Source organism: Fringilla coelebs (assembly GCF_963513975.1).
Source record: "Fringilla coelebs genome assembly, chromosome: 5".
Classification (NCBI taxonomy): domain Eukaryota; kingdom Metazoa; phylum Chordata; class Aves; order Passeriformes; family Fringillidae; genus Fringilla; species Fringilla coelebs.
Genome location: NC_140033.1, coordinates 47,938,391 through 47,956,383, shown reverse-complemented (window position 1 = coordinate 47,956,383; position 17,993 = coordinate 47,938,391). Strand labels below are relative to the sequence as shown.

At 40.8% G+C, this 17,993-nt stretch overlaps 1 protein-coding gene across 1 annotated transcript in view; it reads right to left on the bottom strand.

The window, feature by feature from the left end:
* The window catches only part of UBN2 (ubinuclein 2), a gene marked incomplete at its 5' end in the record, with an annotated part of 44,308 nt that extends 30,173 nt beyond the window's left edge, over nucleotides 1-14,135 (bottom strand). Inside the window, 3 exons of the mRNA XM_084206225.1 lie at nucleotides 3,820-3,921; nucleotides 9,524-9,616; nucleotides 13,716-14,135. Of these exons, the coding sequence (XP_084062351.1) occupies nucleotides 3,820-3,921; nucleotides 9,524-9,616; nucleotides 13,716-14,135 (615 nt within the window). The remainder of the gene's footprint in view (nucleotides 1-3,819; nucleotides 3,922-9,523; nucleotides 9,617-13,715) is intronic.
* Nucleotides 14,136-17,993: the final 3,858 nt, after the last annotated feature.

Sequence of the window (17,993 nt, the reverse complement as noted above, 5' to 3'; positions counted from 1 at the left end):
TAGCATAAAACAAACTCCTTAGAGTAGGAAGAATGAGAGAACAGTACCAAGTTGGCCTGAAACTACATCTGGCCCAGAACCTCACAAAAACGGTAAAAATTTCCATTAACACACTGAGTTGCCATTCCCTGAAGAGATACTAGTCTTGCTGGGAAAAAGTTTCTCAGATATTCAAGAGTTTTGTCGAAGATAACCCATCAGCTTCAGGTTTTAGGGGCAAACCAAGGTAGGAGAGAAGAGGATATTAAATCTACCATACCTTTTTAAGTTTGGAGAATACAAGATGAGGACAAATTTATCCTGGAAACATGGGAAAACTGTGTTTCATGACACAGAATTTTTGCAGAGACCAAGCCCTTAAATTATGGAAAGTATTCTAGAGAACCCAGATAGAAACAGAACAATGCTTTTAACAGTGTGTTCAGAATTATTAAAATCAACACAAAATCTTTGAAAGGTTTTCTTTAAAGATAATCTGAGCTCTTTAGGTAAGATGTAGCTAAAGAAAAAGTAAGATCTTCCTTTTAGGTGAAGTACCTTTTTGGAGAAACTTTCCATGCATGAGAAACCATTGATACACTGGTTTTCTCTAGTGACCAGCACAGGACTTTTTACATCAGTGTTTAGAAAGCTACTATGGAAGTATGAATATAACAGACTAGGTCAAATATTTACACAGGGGCCTGGGTGTCTGAAGAACTGAACTGCCTGCTTCCCACTGCTCTTGGCATTCACATTTAGCTTCAATTCCTGCCAGTATGGCTATCTAGTATCACTGCTTCAAAAGCCACTGCTATAGATTTGTAGGTCAACAGTTCTTTTTCTACATTCATCTACTTGAAATGGGGGAAGTCTTTGATTTGGATATGCAAGCCTTGTCACCTTCAAGTAAGAGAAAACAGCATACATTTTCATTAACACCATGTATTGCTTTAAATCCCCTCTTCTGTATTGCATAACAGAAAGCTCAGAGCTCCCTTGCAGTCTCTACCTATATAAAACTTACATTGCCAGGAGAGTATTCAACCAACCAAATAATCAGAGGTCATCACAAGAGTAAGTAATCAGCCTGATCTGGGTGGGCATGCACGTGTGTGCAGGAAAAATAGAGTAGGTGAAAAATTCTACAGGAATTCCACTTCACAAAGAATGCAGTTCTGGGCAGCTTACACTACAGCAAAACCTATTTTCAATATCAAAGCAGTGGAAACACTAAGGAGGGGCAGCTTTCTTTGCAGGTTATAGACATTTTGTATAGGTCCATTAAGATAAGCAAAGATTAGGATTTGCCATCAGGCTAACCCCTATAAGAGCAGTTAGAAACAATAGTAAGCCAGTTGTGATTTTCTTTTTTTACTGGAATTATCACAATCCACTGACTACAGTCAAAACACTCAACTCAAGAATAGCTGCTCGCATAGATTTCCTGCTTGCCTGCAAATGCATTTACCTCAAAATCTGTTTTTAAAAGGAAAGTATCTCTAAAGCTATGGAATAAATCTGTTTCAGTGCCAAAGAGCTAAGTATTTCTTTCACAACTATGACAAGAAAAAGGACTAAAACTCCGAGGAAGCTTTCAAATTTTTTTTCTGGGATAGAGACAAGCTAATCCTGGAGCAACTAAAGAAGCACTCATATTCACTTTTCAGGTGTTTGTGCCCAGGATATTATAACTTTTTATGTGTAAGAAAGTGTGCCTTCTAAGAAATAATCCAGGGCCTGACTCTAACACATCTCAGGGTACACAGCAATTTCAGAGCTGGCCATACAGAAGATGAGCAAGCCAGACACGTAGATTTTTTTTCTGAACACTTCTCTTGCATCCAAGGCAGAATGATGGAATTAGAGGTTTTGTTGAACTTCAACTCCTACATTACAGAATCCTTAAACTCTGGAACAACAACAGGCACTGCAGCTGGCCCACTATATTTTTTTTTTCTTTTCTATATAAAAATGGGGATAAAAGCAAAACAAATATGGTCTCTCACTAGTCCATATTTGTAATGCAGACATGAGGCGTAATGATTTGTTAAGGAGAGCAATCTTTAGAGAATACACCATTTCTCCCCAATAGCTTCCACAGCTAGCACATGATGCAACCATCTGATCCTCCAACAACTGCCTTTTGTACATTGGCAAGGACTCTGGCAAGAGACAGAAGTAAATGCTCCTGCAAATCTACCAGATCTGCTGCTGGTATCACCACCAGTGCTGGAGGGAGGCACAGTACTCTAAGTATTAATACACCAGACTCGTACTTTGACAGAGACCTGTGCTATGAGTACTGCCAGTGTTCCAGATCTATCAGATCTGTGACAGGTCACAGTAAATCCAGCAAAACCTAGCTAGAACTTGGGTTGGGTACCATTAAATTTTAAAAGCGAAGATGATGAACTTAAGCAACAGTGAGAAACCAGATAAACCTATAGGCTCAAGTGGTTTCTCAGCAGAAATGAAGCACATCTGTTCCTTTCAAGCTGCAGAGCTGAATCTGACCTTTGGAAAAGACATATGAAGGCTTAGACCCCAATATTGCTCCAGCAGCACAACCAGAAGTTGTGGGATGATGGCAGAACAATTTAATATTGGCAGGTTCAAGTTTCTAGATAATAAAAAATGACTAACATAATTTATAATAAGCACCTGACAGCAAGCTCTCTTTCCACACAACTTCAGACCTGCTTCAAAAACTACCAATGCACACAGATAAGCTTAGACTGCTATGCACTGTGGTTTACTGCTCAACTTCTGCTGAAAAAGGTATCAGCTCTGCAGACACTTTCTGTGCACCTCACACAGGTCACAGGATCACCCATTGCAACATCTATGTACTAGAAACTTCACAGCTCAGTTTACAGCTCTTTCCTGTACAGTTTCAGAATTTAAATGAAGGCTTGACATAATGCATGCTAAGCAATGCACTTATGCGCTTTTCTTATTCTTTTCTCTCAACTCCTTTTCATAATCTTTCCTCTCCCACTCAGTTCTAGCCCACTCCTTCTCACAGCAGATCACTGCTGTTTTGCCCAGTGTCACTCAGCACTGGAGGAAACTGAAGGCTGGCAAGTGACAGCTCTTACTTTTGGTTTAGTTTTTTTTTACTTGACTAAACTGTACACATACTTTCTGACATTTAGTAAGGAAGGATTATAGCAGGTTTGTGAGATTTAAGATAAAGCCTGGAAAAAAAAGTGGGCTCTCTTATTTTTGTAATTTCATATTTCACCTCCAGGATATCTTCAAATGCCCTCTTATACACCTGCTGATATCCCTTATATTGCCCGCACCAAAATAAAACCTTTTTCTTTTACCTCAATACGTGTTTTCATTTCTAAAAAATATTCAGACAAAGTAAGCAGCAATATCCTGCTGTTTAACCTGGTTTGTCTCAAATTTTTTAGACATATTCAATGTTTAGAATAACCATCCTATTTTTACTGATTTTTAAGAGGAGACTAGCTTCCTGATCTAAAGCAGGAAATCTAATGCCAGTAACCCACTAATAATCCAGAGAGCTAGTACAAGAAACTAAACAGAGCCAGTGTCATTTCAGTCAACAGTAAATAAAGCACACAAAAATATTTTGATTTCTAAAGCTGGAAAATTATTTGATCTAGGAATATTTTCTTAATTTTTTGGTGCATAATATCTTGAGTAAGGCTACTAATACAGTAATTCACTGGTCTCCCAAAGCAGTATGCCCTTTGGATTCCCATCAGTTATAGACAGGTACTAAGTATTTTCCCTTACCTTTGCTCTGTATGGAAAAGATAAAGCACTGCCTCATTGTTTCTTGCTGCTGTGGTGAAGCTTACTTACCGCTTCAGAGTTATCAATGAAAGGGTCTGTCTCGTCGTAGCCGTAGCCGATGTCAATCAGATCCTGCAGGCGATCTTTCCGATGTTTGTGGGGCTTGCCACCCTGAAGACAAAGCGAGTGTTACATCACTTAGGAAACATGAAAGCAACGTCCTAAAGCCTACAAAGCATAAGGCATAGGTGAAAGAGTAATTCAAGGAATTAGCAGTTTTGCTTTCTTGAATGCTTCCTTGAAGATGGTCTAGATGACTAATGAAAATTTCCACACAGAGATGCCTTCTGGCAAACATGCCTCACCAGAATCATCCCTGAAAGGCAGTCACTAGCTACCTTTTTCTGCAAGACCAAGATCTTCCTCACATTTCCCATTTAGAGATGCTTTCCTGTCCTATGTATATTGTGTATAATGATTGGACTGCTAATGATAGAAGGGTTGGGATAATTTACAAAGTGTGAAGTTTTTTCAGTGTCATATTACAGTGTCATTACAAGGGAAAATAATGACAGCCTAGAGTTCAATAAAGTGCTTCCCTACACAAGATGGATTAATTCTCTATAGCACATAAAGAGCTGAGTTTTAAAACATGAAATGTTACTTGAGTATTAAAACCAGAAGCTGCATCACAAACTATGGATGGATTAACTTATCTCCAGGAGACAGTAAAATTAATTTTAATCTGCAAGTATTCTTTTCATGTGGAAATTTCATTGTTAAGTCAAGTAAAGACTCACAGCTAGCTCAAATATTCAGGAAATCTAAACTTAAGGTTACACAAAAACCTTCTTAGGATATAAGGCCTAGTTTTCTAGCTCACATATATTGTCAAAATGATCAATAAAAGTCTTAAAAGATAAAATTCTCAAAAAAGCACTGCCGTCATTAAAATGGTAACTCCCATGAATTCAAGACTTGCTCCTGAAACTTATCTGCCTGCACGCTACAGCTCTGAGCATTCTTAGGGCAAGTCAGTCTTTCTAGCTGTGACATCCAAATATCTCAGTCCATTGCTTACTATGAGAATGCAGCCACTGTCCAAAGGTGGTTTCACCTCTGCACTTCATGAGTGGTGTAAACATCTCAACACCTCCATTTTAACAACGTTTTGAGAGCATGCAAGTTTGTGACAAAGCAAAGCATGTGCTCTTGCAAGCAAACAGGAATCTCCCACATTTACTTAAATAAACAAATGCAATAGTCCTAGGAGAAAAACTTCAAAAGTAAATTCAGCTTTTAATTCACATTTCTAAGCTACATTCCAGCTAAGTATCCCTATCATCTCCTACAATCACTCATCTGGAAAAACATCTGAATGACTGCACAGTTCCAAAACATGCAGTACTTTTTTTAAAAAAAAGAAAGTTTGTATGAGATGGATTAGAGAAGAAAAAGCAAGTTAGAAAAAGGCAACACTTAAGAATTCTGATTAAACTCCAGTGCAAAAGCTTATATAATTCATGATTCTGACTTGGGTGCCAGCAGGCTAAGAATGCTTCATAAACCATACCTCACCTGTACCGAAGTCACTAATGTGTAATGCAATCCATCTCTTCACTACATATATCTTGCTAGTAACCATTAACATCCTTGTCTGCAATCCTGTCTAAAATCTTTTTGCAGCAAAGGTTATTCTATGATTTCAGTATAATAAAAGGGCAATACAAAAAATTTAAATTTACAATACATTCTGACTGATAGTCAGAAAACCAGATCTAGAAAAAAAGTAGCAACAAAAAAAAGTCTTAAAATAGCTGAATGAACAAAAGCAGTCTTAAAATACTACCTGTATTCAGACATGGAAATATCTGAACCACTGTGTATATAATTAAGAGATTTTCCTTCAGGCCTGGCTCTACCCAGTTCTGTTTAAGGAACTGTGTTGAGATTTCATAAGCTCAAGGTGTTAAGGATGCAAGTCTGCAGCAGAAGAATGAAGGGATTATCTGTGTCAGTGTCCACCATGCAGCACTTCAGGGAACTTTTATGACTGCAGCTTTCCTCCAACCTTTTAGTCCCAGAATATAAGTAGTCACAATACTAGAGCAAATTAAGGTGCCTAGATCCTGAAGCTGCAAATACTACTCATGTAAGTATTCAGAAAAGCCAAAGATGACTTTAAGATATTAACTGTGTCATTAAACCTTGCATTTAAACAACCTTTGCCCAACAGGACTAGAAGGTAGGTGGCAAATAAAATGCCAATACTTGAAGAATCTATAAAACAGTAAATCTGGTCTTTGTGGTGATAAGTTAATAAAAGCTATAAACAACAGAACCAGAAGACACAAGAATATACAGAGCAGGAACAAATGTTGGTAAAAGAAAGCATTTCAAATGCTTTAAAAATGTTCCAAACATCTTTAAAAACAAGAAATTGTCATGAGATAAGGAAGGTCCACTTAAATTGAAGTCTGATCTACAGCTAAGAAAGAAATGGTAAGAATAGGTATCTCATTTTAGCAAAGAGTGATCAGCAAAATTATTATGGAATATGTATTCGTTCACCTTTAGAAGCAACAGAGCAGGTAAAGAGTTGAAGAAGGACAGGGGTCTACAATGACAATTTACTGAGGAAAGTAAAGGAAAAAAAACAACTGAAGAATCAATAAAGACCTTAAAGTTGCTCTAAATTTAGTATAATAAATAGGCAGTTAAATTATACAGCATGCTGCAAATTTGTTATGCTGCTCAGGAACCACTGGAGTTGTAAGGCTCAGTTCAGACATTTGCTTAATCAAGAATGGTCAAAAAAATGAGTTGGGACTTACTAAAAAAAAAAAAAGAACAGAGAACTAAACCAGAAGTCATCATTGTAACACTGAAATACCAGTGCACCATACCATTAATATCCTTTCATTTAAAAAAAGCACTTAGAACAAAAAAGACAACAGGAAGCCAACAAGGATGTTTAAAAATAAAAACACCTCTTCCATACAATAACAATGTTAAGACACTACAGCTGGAGAACTAAAGGGCTGGATTTAGATGATAACATCAAAATCACATGCAATGTGCAGAAGAACTGCAAGTGTTTCTCTGTTTCTTACAATACAGAAACTATGGAACTACAAGAACTCATCAGGTTTAAACACAGTGTGTTTTTATTTGACAGTTACCATGATGCTCCAGTGCTGTGGAACACACAAATACCTCACGATCTGGTAGATTTCTGGCAGAAAGCTTTAAAAAGATTAAACATGTGACCTTTGGCTTTGAGGGAAATTAAGATACAACACAGACTGCCAGACAGGCACAGTGAAGTAATATCAATCAACACTTGCTCTATTATACTTTCAAGTATGAGATTCTACTAGTGTCAGAGACTAGGCTACCATCCATGAGATGGATCTTCATTTTGATCCAGGAAAAGCTCTTACATATGTACAGTACTGTCCAAGGTTCAGTATCATGTGTTCACAACAGTGTTTGATTTTATCTAGAGAGTAACAGCAGTCAACAATTTTATCTAGAGAGTAACAGCAATGAAAATGGGAATCCGTCAGAGCAGATTTTTCATGCTGATGTTTAGTAGGTGCAGCAATTACAGGAGAGTTCTGAATAATCAGGTAAACAAATGGTACTTCATGCATTTTGTTTTACAAAAATACACTTTTTCATAGGCTTTTCTTAGTATGTGCAAAATATATCAAACTGTAGTGATTTGGTTATGAGTACAGCAATTTATCTGAAAAGAAGTAAAAAGTCTTCAAGGCAGACTGCTCTTCATGCATCAGATTTTCCAGTAGTACTGTCACATGTTACGATTAAAGCCAATGTTCAACTCCATTTTAAACAGCTCTATTAGATAAGTAATACCTAACTAAAGGAGCATACAGCACTTCCTGCAAACCTGAAAAAAACCCTTTATTTTTTTCTCATACAACCACTGATTACATTTACACTACAGCACTGTTAACAAGTGTTACAGTGTAACTCCAGCTAAGAAGAGTATCCTGCAGCTGGTCATTCACTTGAGGAGAATGGGCATCTACTACATGGAATCCCTGCTCCAATTGAAGCTACACAGTGAATGTCTCACCACAAGCAACAGAAGATGGCTGGATGCTGTCAGAACATGAGCAATTGTACTGGGTCAGCGTTCAGAGATGCAATTCCTCTGAGCATGGATGGCAAGTAGACTGATGGCTCTTACATTGGAAGAGAAAGGAGAGGGAGTTTCTAACACAAGGAATCTTAATCCCTCATCACCCTTCATGCTTAGTGGTTCTAACCTAATAAGTGGTTCTTTATATAGAGGACGTGCCCTTTCATGGGGCTGGAAGGGACAAAAGGCAAGTCAGAGAATGAAAGGCAAGGAATCGGAAGGGCACGTAGGAATGAAGATTCAAGTGCACCACAAATTTAAACTGTTGAAAATTGTAATTTTTTGTTACAAGCATCTATTCGCCCCTTTCTGTGACTACTGAACACTGAACTGTGGTTTGCTTAAGTCTAATAACATGTTTTGTCCATAAATGTACAGGTTCAGCTTTGATGCATGCATAAACATAAATGTAAAATTAGATTACTTCCACTACCACTCCCTCCTACCTATATTGCTTTACATACTTCCATTGACTTTCATCAACTGTAGTTAAGCAACTTGTTTCAGACATTATAAAATCCTTAACACCTTAATTGCAGAAATGAGTTTTCTAAAAAAGTGTGAATGAAACATTTTTCTTCTCTCGCATTCAAAAAATTATTTATAATTTAAATTAAAAGCAAACAGCATTTTGGAACAGCCTTCTCAATTAGTACTGGATTCTCTCAAGCTCTCCAAAAGATGAGAATGATTTTCAGTTTAAGAGCTGATTTTATGTATCACATCTAACATGCCTAGAAGTTGTAATTACTTCTACAGACTATATAGACTCAGCACTTAGAAAAATCAGCCTCTGCCAGAAAAAAAAAAATCCAAGTAAGTCAGACAAAAAAGATTTTAATATGTATATTAATAGCAAAAGATACAAATGACTGCTCTTGTTTCCCTTCTTTATTATTGAGGTGTTCTATTCGTAATCCAGAATATCAACATGCCTCAGCATGATGATGAGCACTGATTGCCAGCTCAGACTTAATCACCCAACCCTACCCATATGAATTCTTAAGGACCTGTTTGGGTGTGGTTTTTGTCAACATTTTCTGATTTCTACCTTCATTTACTAGTGAAAGGCTCTTTATGTTGCTAGCTAGTGCTGTTCAAGTCACTCACACTACACTTTCTGGAGCCAGCAGAGTATCTTTAGGCGTTGGCAGCTACCAGACATTCATCGAGCAATGATTTACTATTTAACAAATAACTTCCTATGGAAACATTCCAAACTAGTCAGGACATCAAGATTCATCAGTATTTAGCCCAAAGAGAAGACCTGTTCAATAATGCACAACAGCATTACATAAAAATTTTTTCCTCCAGCACAGTGTAGAGCATGAATATTGACCCGCATCTATTACCAAGATTATTCTTTTCCAAGAATAGCTTCACAAGCTATAACATCTATAGACAAATCTATTTAGCAGACTTGTCTGATAAGCTTGTGGCAGCTTCAAGGTACTTAAATGAAATACTGTGAGACAGTTATCGCCAAAATGCACCGAAGTAATTTGACACTACATTAGCAACCATATTCAGGGAAAAAACCACCAACATTAGCTGTTATCACTATTAAATATTTGTATTTTTTAATAAAGTGCAGTAACTCACGTATTTTGCCTCAAACTTCTTGGCAAGCATTTCTACTTCATGTCGCTCACGTTGTTCATCATTAAATGGATCCTCTAAATGAACCGATTTCTTCTGAAAAAGGCAAAAGTTATATATTCATTCCATAAGAAACACAGAGTGCATCTCAAAACCTATTAAATGTCAAAAAACAATACTCTGATGACTAAGTAGTCAGAATTTATACTTAATCTCTAAAAATTACTTTGATCATTGAATTACCATCTAGCTACTTTTCTTCTGATGACAACAAAACCAGAAGAATTAAGATAAATACTCAGATTTGTATTTTCCCAAGCATTCCACAACAACCTCAACTAAAAGTCTAAGCCTAAAAGAGATTTTTTTTTTTAGAAAAAACTCTCTCTAATCACAACTCTTTACCTCTGCTTCCACTCACTGACCCCTCTAAGAGCTGTTATGATTCTTGTATATTAAACAGACAGGATGTACATGGTGTGTGAACCAGGAAGGAAGCAGCCAGAAGACTAAAAAGCTCAGTAAATTATAACCATAATTAATGTAAGTCTTTTATCTAAAGAAAAAAATTACAGTGCAAGAGTTAATTTCAGTAATCATAACTATGTTAGCCACAAAAGTGATTTAATATTCCAGCTATACACACAAGGAGGGAGTAGCCCCTTACTTTTTGGTGTTTTTTAGAAATGAGGTTTTCACTGAGACAAAGTCAATGAACAGGATATACACAGTGCTTTTGTTTTTTTTAATAGGTGATGGCAGATAAACAGGGCTGCCCTCCTTCAAACTGGAGTTCACATAAATACAGTAATTGCCAGAAGGGGAAGGTACCAGGATGCTAATATATGGTTGAATGGAATTCCATTTTGCAGAACTTTATGGATGGCAACTGATTATACTGCACATGGATTACTCACCAATGAATAAATGAAGATTTACGAAGAATAAAAAAAACTAAGTTCAGAAAAGAAAGATCTTTCCTCCATGGTTTAAGAAGCCAGAATATTGACTAAATGGGGACCAAACCAGCTTATTAGCATCAAGACCAATGTAATGAGGAAGGTAAGCTAAGCAAAACTGCAAACACCACATAATTACAATACATTTTCCAGACTGAGTATTTAGAGAAAAAAATTAATAGAGGCTATAGTTACTCCTAAAACATAAATTAAAGCCACTTACTTATTTCCTGCAGGCATAATTAAATATAAAATACTGCTCAATTCATGAAACATCATTTTCTCTACTTTTAGCTGGGAAAAGGTATTCCTCATCTTCTGCTAGGCACATGTGGCTTTTTTTCTAACTGTGAAAGGAGACAAGGTTGAGCCTAAAGATCAATAAAACTTAGTACTTAAGTGTTAACTTGCCTGTCTCCGTCAAATACTCAAAGCTGACTATCTATTTGTTTAGCTAAGCAGTACTGAAACTCAAATTCAAGCAAATTTTAGTTTTGACTGTTTCTAATGGATGGATGGCTCTTTAACTATGACATTACTACTTCAGTGCCTTTGGAGCCTGTTCAGCAGAAGCCAGGTGAGCTTCTGGCTCATCCACTTTGACTTGGGTTTTATGCACCAAGCCTCAGTCAACCCAAAAGAAATGGGAGCACACTTTCACTTCTGCCAGCATTTAAGAGGCAAATAAACCCTTCAACCACACAAACTTATTACTCACATTCAAAACTTTACATAATTCCTCCCAGAAGATGAGCTCTACAAACAACCCTATCAAAGAATGTTCTCTTCATCAAGGCAAAAAAGGACAAGGACAGCACAAGTTTTTAAAATAAACATTTCCACTAGCTTCTGATTCAGCAAAGGAACCTAAATTTGGAATTTAAAAAAAGACAGAAGTTGCACTGCCAAATCAGTTTTGGGATTCTCTATCACTTCATTATTATATAACTACTATTATCATGGCCCATTAAAGCCATATTTGAAGTTATGCCTGTGCACCTGTGCTTACCTTCCTTTGGAGAGCTTTTCTTGGTTGCTACAGTTCCAAGAATATTACAAGATAGAAAGACAAGCTCTTGACTTTGTAATGTTAAATTTTAATGGGAACTGTTATAAAAAAGTTGAGCAACTTCTTATAAGGGAGGAGTCAACAATAGTTTCCAGAAAACCAAATCAATCTTTACTCCTACAAAGATTTTGCATAGTAAAGTATCTGAACTGTTAATTTTAAATTTAAACATTATTAAAACAATTAATTTTGAAATCTAAAACTCCATTTAAAATCACAAAATTAACTACCAATTAATTACTACCTACTTTGAAAAAGAAAATTTCAAGATTTCAAATCTTCCCTAATATTAGAGTAGCTTTTCCAGGTTCTACCATATAACAAGCAAGAAATTAAACTGACAGGCCAAGTATACATCAGGTTTTAAACATGAGTAAAAGTCCAGAATCACTTTAAAAGGATCCTAATTTCTGACACTGTTTTACATAGTAAATCAGCTGATTATTCTCCAACCCAGTAACAGAAGTGCCATTATGATCCATTCATTTTAATTTAGACTCTGTGGAGTTGAAAAATATACACAGTTTCTTATGAAGCATTACTATCACTGTCTCTACTGTAAAAGCAGTTTCTGATCCCACTTGTACCAAAATCCCCTAAATCAATGCTCCCCCACCCCCAGAAGACATAGAATTTGCATCAGAACTACATCAGAAAGAGCCCGTTCTCCTTGAGTATATGATTAAGATACTGGCAACCTTCAGAATAAAAGGCAGTTATGGAACTGGGAACTGCCAAGGGGAAAAGTCAGCCTTTAAGTACTGAACCACTTCTAAACACTAACACAATTTTCACCTTCACGGAACTGCTCAGAAAGATTGCACTTCAGAGAGCAGCATGATTATGCTACACTAATTCTGAGGAGTCATAACTGGCACTGTTTGCCCACAACAGCTGTAGGACAGGATGAACAGAAGGAACCTTTTAACTTGCATGACAAGATCTGAAGGATTAAAATCAGTCACTGATTTTTTTGCCTTCCACATTTGAACACAAGCCAGTGTGTATATCCCTCCTACAGCAGAAAAAGTGAGCAGCTCGCTAAGTATAGCTACAGTACCATCATCTCCTAGAAACACTCTGGTTCAGAAGAAAAGCTTTAACCATATTCAAGTTTGTGCTGGATATAAAAATCCCATGGCAGTATCTGTACTGGTTATTTGATACTTGCTTTTATCACCAGATCTACCACAACCTTCTAAGTAGTAGTTACTTACTTGCCCTCTGCCTTTTCCAGTAAAAGACAAGCTTTCTCTCAAACTGTGTACTGGATTATAGAGAAGCCAGAACTATTTAAATCAAGTTCAACTTCACTCAACTAAGAATGAGCAGCTCAAGTGCAACCAGCTTAAGGACACGCGTCTCTCCTTCCTACTTGGAACAGTGGGCCCTGTTGATTGGCTAACACTGCTTGCTTCCTAAAGTTTTCTGCAGAGCTTTATCCTTAAAAAAACAAAGTAGTTCAAGTATCAAACACTTTCTGCTTGGGAGGAACAAGCACAGGAAGAACACTTTGGGTTTTTTCCTTGAATCAAGTTCTCAACACTTACAAGTGTGGCTACCGGTTCAATATTAACTCTCATTTATCCCTGTCTCCTCCAAGACTACAAAAACTTCTCTCCAAGTCTGCTAATGATCACTTCCCTGCTTCTCGAGGCTTATAGCAGAGCCGGCTTTCTTTATTTACCTGCACACAGCCTAGGGACAACCAGGAATACAGACCGAAGTGGTCAGAGTTTCGTTCAGCTGCCGGTAAAGGGCTCCCAGGAAGGGAGGATGCAACACCTCTCAGGGCAGGGAAGGGGAGCGGCACGGAGGTGAGCCGGGGTAAGCGGGACACAAGAGAGTGGCGCTCCTCCGCCTCAGCCCGCAGCAGAAGGCAGGAGCCCTTGGCCAGCTCAGGGACAAGTGGGAAGCCTCCCCTTCCCCCCCACGGGCACAGGCGCAGCCTTAGCACCAGGAGGAGCCCGCAGCGACGACAAGGCAGCCGGACTTCCCTCCAGGACGCCGCCCCTCCCGCCGTACCGGGACCACCCCCGAGTAGTAAGGGGTAACCGGTAACACTAGCGGCAAGGCCGGGGCCGGCAGCCGAAAGGAGGAGGAGGAAGCGCGGCGGGGCCCGTGCCGGCGGGAGGGGAGGGAAGAAGGGGAAGGGGAGGTCCCGTACCCGCGAGTCCCCGCACAGCAGCAGCTCCGGGTAGCTGAATTCCACGCAGCCCTCCTCGGTGGGGTCCTTCAGCACCACCTCCAGGCGGACCGTCTGGCGGAGTGGGAGCGCCTCCCGCGGCGGCGGCGGCTCCTGCCGCCCGCTCTGGCGCGGCGGTGGCGGCAGCGGCGGTGGTTCGGGCCGTGGGGGCTCCCGCTGCGGCGGCTGCTCGGGCCGGCCGGGGTCGCGGGGCGGCTCCGGGCGGGCAACGCTGTCGCTGGGCGGCTCGTGCGGCGGCGGCTCCGGCGGTGGCGCCTCACGGCCCGCCGGAGGCGGCTCCGGGTCGCGGCCCGCCGGCTCTCGCTCCAGCGCCGGGCTCTCGCCCTCGCGGCGCCGCACGGGTGACAGGCTAATGAACGGCACCCGGCGCGGCTCCGCCATCCTCCGCCGCCGCCCCCCCCCCCTCCCGCCCGCCGTCCGCCGGCCCCCGCCTCACACGTTCGGTGACACCGCTCTCCGCGCTCCCTCCCACCGGCCGCGGCTCCTCCCTCTCCCTCCTCCCCGCTCCGCCGCCCGGTCGGAGCTACCCCTACGTTCTCCTCGCCGCCCCCGCCATCTTGGCGCCCCCCCACATAAATAGAGCAGCCCCGCAGCCCGCGCAGGCGCAGCCGGGCCCGCGTCGCTGCTGTTATTGCTCAGCTTCCCCCGGACGTCAGCGCGGCCGCCGCCGCCCACACGCCGCGGGCGCCGGGCCCGCCCCGCCCCCGGTTGCCGGGGCGATGCGCACGCCGGGCCCGCCGCCGCCGCCTGCAGCCGCGGGGGCTGCGCAGCGCTCGTCCTCCTGGGGCAGCGCGGGCAGGCTGCGGGGGCCGCGGGCCTGCTGAGGGAAAGGTCCGCTGAGGTCCCTAGAAGTCGGCGGCTGCGGGTTAGTCACCAGAGAAAAGCCACCCGTGCGGGGAGAGCGGCCGTTCCCCGCCAGAATGGCGCGGACGCACTGTGTCTCGGTAGCATCAGCCCACGCTGAGTGGAACAGCAGAGAACATCGGGGTTTTACAAAACCGTGCCGTATGGCGGGGTTGATCGCAGCTTGTTCCTACAGAAGAGCAGCCGCTGCCCGGGGTGCCGGCCTGCCCTCGGCGGCACGGAGCTTGTTCAGCGGCCATGCCTGGTCTGTAGGGCACCAGCTCTGGCTACAGGGAGCACTTTGTGGCTTGTTGGGAAAGAGCTGCGAGAGAGAGAGAGAGGGGACGACGCGAGGAAGGCAGGGTTTGAGCAGCAGCGAGACTTTCCTCATGAGCAGGAGCTGCCTGCAAATACTGCAAGTGTTTCAGTCTGTCACCACCTACTTTGACAGACTGATGGCTGGTATTTCCAGATGGAGGTATGCCACCAAGGCAATGTGAAGTTTCAGGAAGCTTATGAACATCATGCGTATTGTATCCTCTAGCTTCATTGGAGAAGAAAAAAAGACATTACCATTTTGGGGGCATTTTTTAGTCTCAGAAATACTAGGTAGGAGTGGGTCTATTCTCTTTTTTAAAAATGTACTCATGCAAAGCAGGCAATTTACATCTGTCTATTATTTTGCATAATGATAATAGACTATTCTGTGCATCACATTACTCCACTTTTCAAACTACATCCATCACTGTGCTTGATGTTTTCCTATCATTGCATAGGAAGCCTTTTGACTTGACTTTTTAATTTCATTTAGACTCCAGAGAAGATCTGTGACACTAGAACAATGTTACTGAAAGTTATAACATCACTAACAGGGAATGGAGGGCATTCCAGAATACTGCTTGCAGCAGCAAGTCACTGGAATAACTGACCCGATATGAGAAATGTAAACTTTCCTTTTGAGCCTGGAAACTGTTGAGCTTTATAGTCTAAGGGACTTGTTTTATCTTAAAGCCTTGCATGTTGTGGTGCGACCAGCAAGCTTAGTAGAGGTGGATGTATTCCTCAAATATGTTTTGGCTTTCAGCATCATAATAATATGATTTGGTAGCTGCACTGTAGTTCTCTGTTGAGAATTTCATACAGCTCTCAGCTGATGCACAAAGTAGGAAATGCATTTCTGGATTCAAACTGAGTGAGCAGCCCTAAGCTCCAGACCTTTGGATCCTGCCAGGAAGATCCTGATTCTCATCAAAGTTTCTGTGTCATCTATGCCATTAAATCCTGTGATGGTAAAAAGGGGCCTTTCCTCAGAAAAAGAGCAGTTCATTGCATATCTTATGAATCTTATGTGGAAGTCACAGGCTTTTCTGCAGCTCTGCTGAACCCTGTTTTCAATTACCAGATGGGAGACTAGACCTTGAAATAAGTACAAGAAGAATACAACAGGTAGTTTCTTGACAGATAATATTTGGATATATCCATGGAAAGTGATAAACTATGTATTTTAAGTATCTGATGTAAAACTCCATTCAGTCTTTCAGTCTCCTAACTAAGATATAGGGGACTATATTCAAAAGTAATCAATGCAGGGCATGCCAGAATAAAATCAGTTTTACGAGTACCTGAATCCAGTGCTTAATATTGTCTTGTAGTGTAGATACACCTGGAACCACATCTTGGTCAGATTTTTAACAAGCTTTTAAAGTAGGAAAGGAAAAAAAAAAGCTGGAAAGAAACAATCATCATTCAACCCATAGTACGGTTACAGAGAAAACCAGAAGTAGTTCTTGGAAATAGTTTCAGGTGGCCATTTGTTCTGAGATTGTAGACCTTGATATTAGAAGCAGCCTTTCATATCTAAGGTTACTATGAAATAGTAATTCCTATGCTCCCTTTTCCTTTCTCTAGGAATTTAATTAGACAAGTAAACCCTCGTATTTCTGCATTATCTAATCTCTAAGCATCTTAGGGTGCACATACCATTTTTATAAGGCTTAGTATTTGTTTATGCAACTTGACAAACAGTAGTTCTGGATCTTTGCATTCAAAGTGAAGTCACTAAAGACAGTTTACTCTGTGTATCTGAAATCAAAAAGAACCTTGGCAGCAGATCCAAGCATAGTAGTTATTGGAATATGTTAATGTTACATTTGGTCTAAGATACTATAACCATTTGGAAAAGAAAACAACCAAATTCCCTAGATCATAAGCTCTCAAGGAATTTGGTTTTGAATACACTATAAGAGTTCCAGGCTTGTACCATTTCAAACACATTCAGTAGGAGTTAGATTTGTAATTTATCCATACTTTTTATTCTGTTTTCCTACCTGTTTTGTTCTTTGTCATTAAGCTCCACCTCAGGTACTGTCTGTACATAGTATAATGTGCTACCCTTGTCAGTACAACACCATATTTAACAAGTATAATTTTTAAAAAGTGATTAGAGATGTGCTGCCAGTTACTTTGCTTTCTTTCAGGATATGGACATGTTAAAATAGTCCAACATTGAATACAGATTCCTTGCCTTTGTATGCTATATGAAGGACACAGAGAGACACATTAAGAGTTTAAAAAAATTTAACAACTACACGAAGAGAGGTGATACTGAAATGGCTTTTTATTTCACTGGTGAAAACTAGTATGAATAGATCAGACAAAGTGGATGCTTGGAACTACAGATGCTACAGCCACATCAGTGAGCAGCAGTTTGTTGACCTGACTTAGTTTCAAATACAGAAAACAGCAGAGACAGACCAGCAAACTGCAGAGGCCTCTACTTTGGTGCAGGTGGGATCCTCCTGCTCTGCTTTGGACTGGCTTCTCTGTCTGCAGCACTCTCATGCCTTTGGGCTGTGTTGGTTGTGGTGGAGCTGTACAGAGCTGTACCCTGTTTCATTACAGACAAGTGGTCACTGCTCTCCTGGACCTCATGGAAGCCATTGTCTAGCTTCCTCTGGGCTGGACACCCCACAGCAGCAGGCTCAGGGTCCCACCAGAAAGCAGAGCTGTTCTTATCATCAATTATATCTGTCTCCAAGGATCTTGTTTTCAGCTTCAAAGGCTATTACTATATAGTAAGCTTAGGTGGCATGGGATGGCAGTTTGTTCTCTCCTTACCTTAAGGTGAGCACTGGGATCTACATTAGAGGTAACAGTTGTAGTGGCAGCCAACTCATAGCAGTGGCAGTCACATCTCTGCTGCTCAAAAGTCTCCAAGACAGAGAGAGAATATCCTCATTTACCATCAGCTGCTTCCTCACTATATCCTTGGTTTCTTATGGTCCAACCACAAATCTTGTTGATCCTTGTGGTCCTTTCACTGGAACTGCTGCTACAGCAGATGCAGCTTCCATTTCTGTGTCAGGAGATGATACAGCTGCAGGTAGGTTGGTGTTT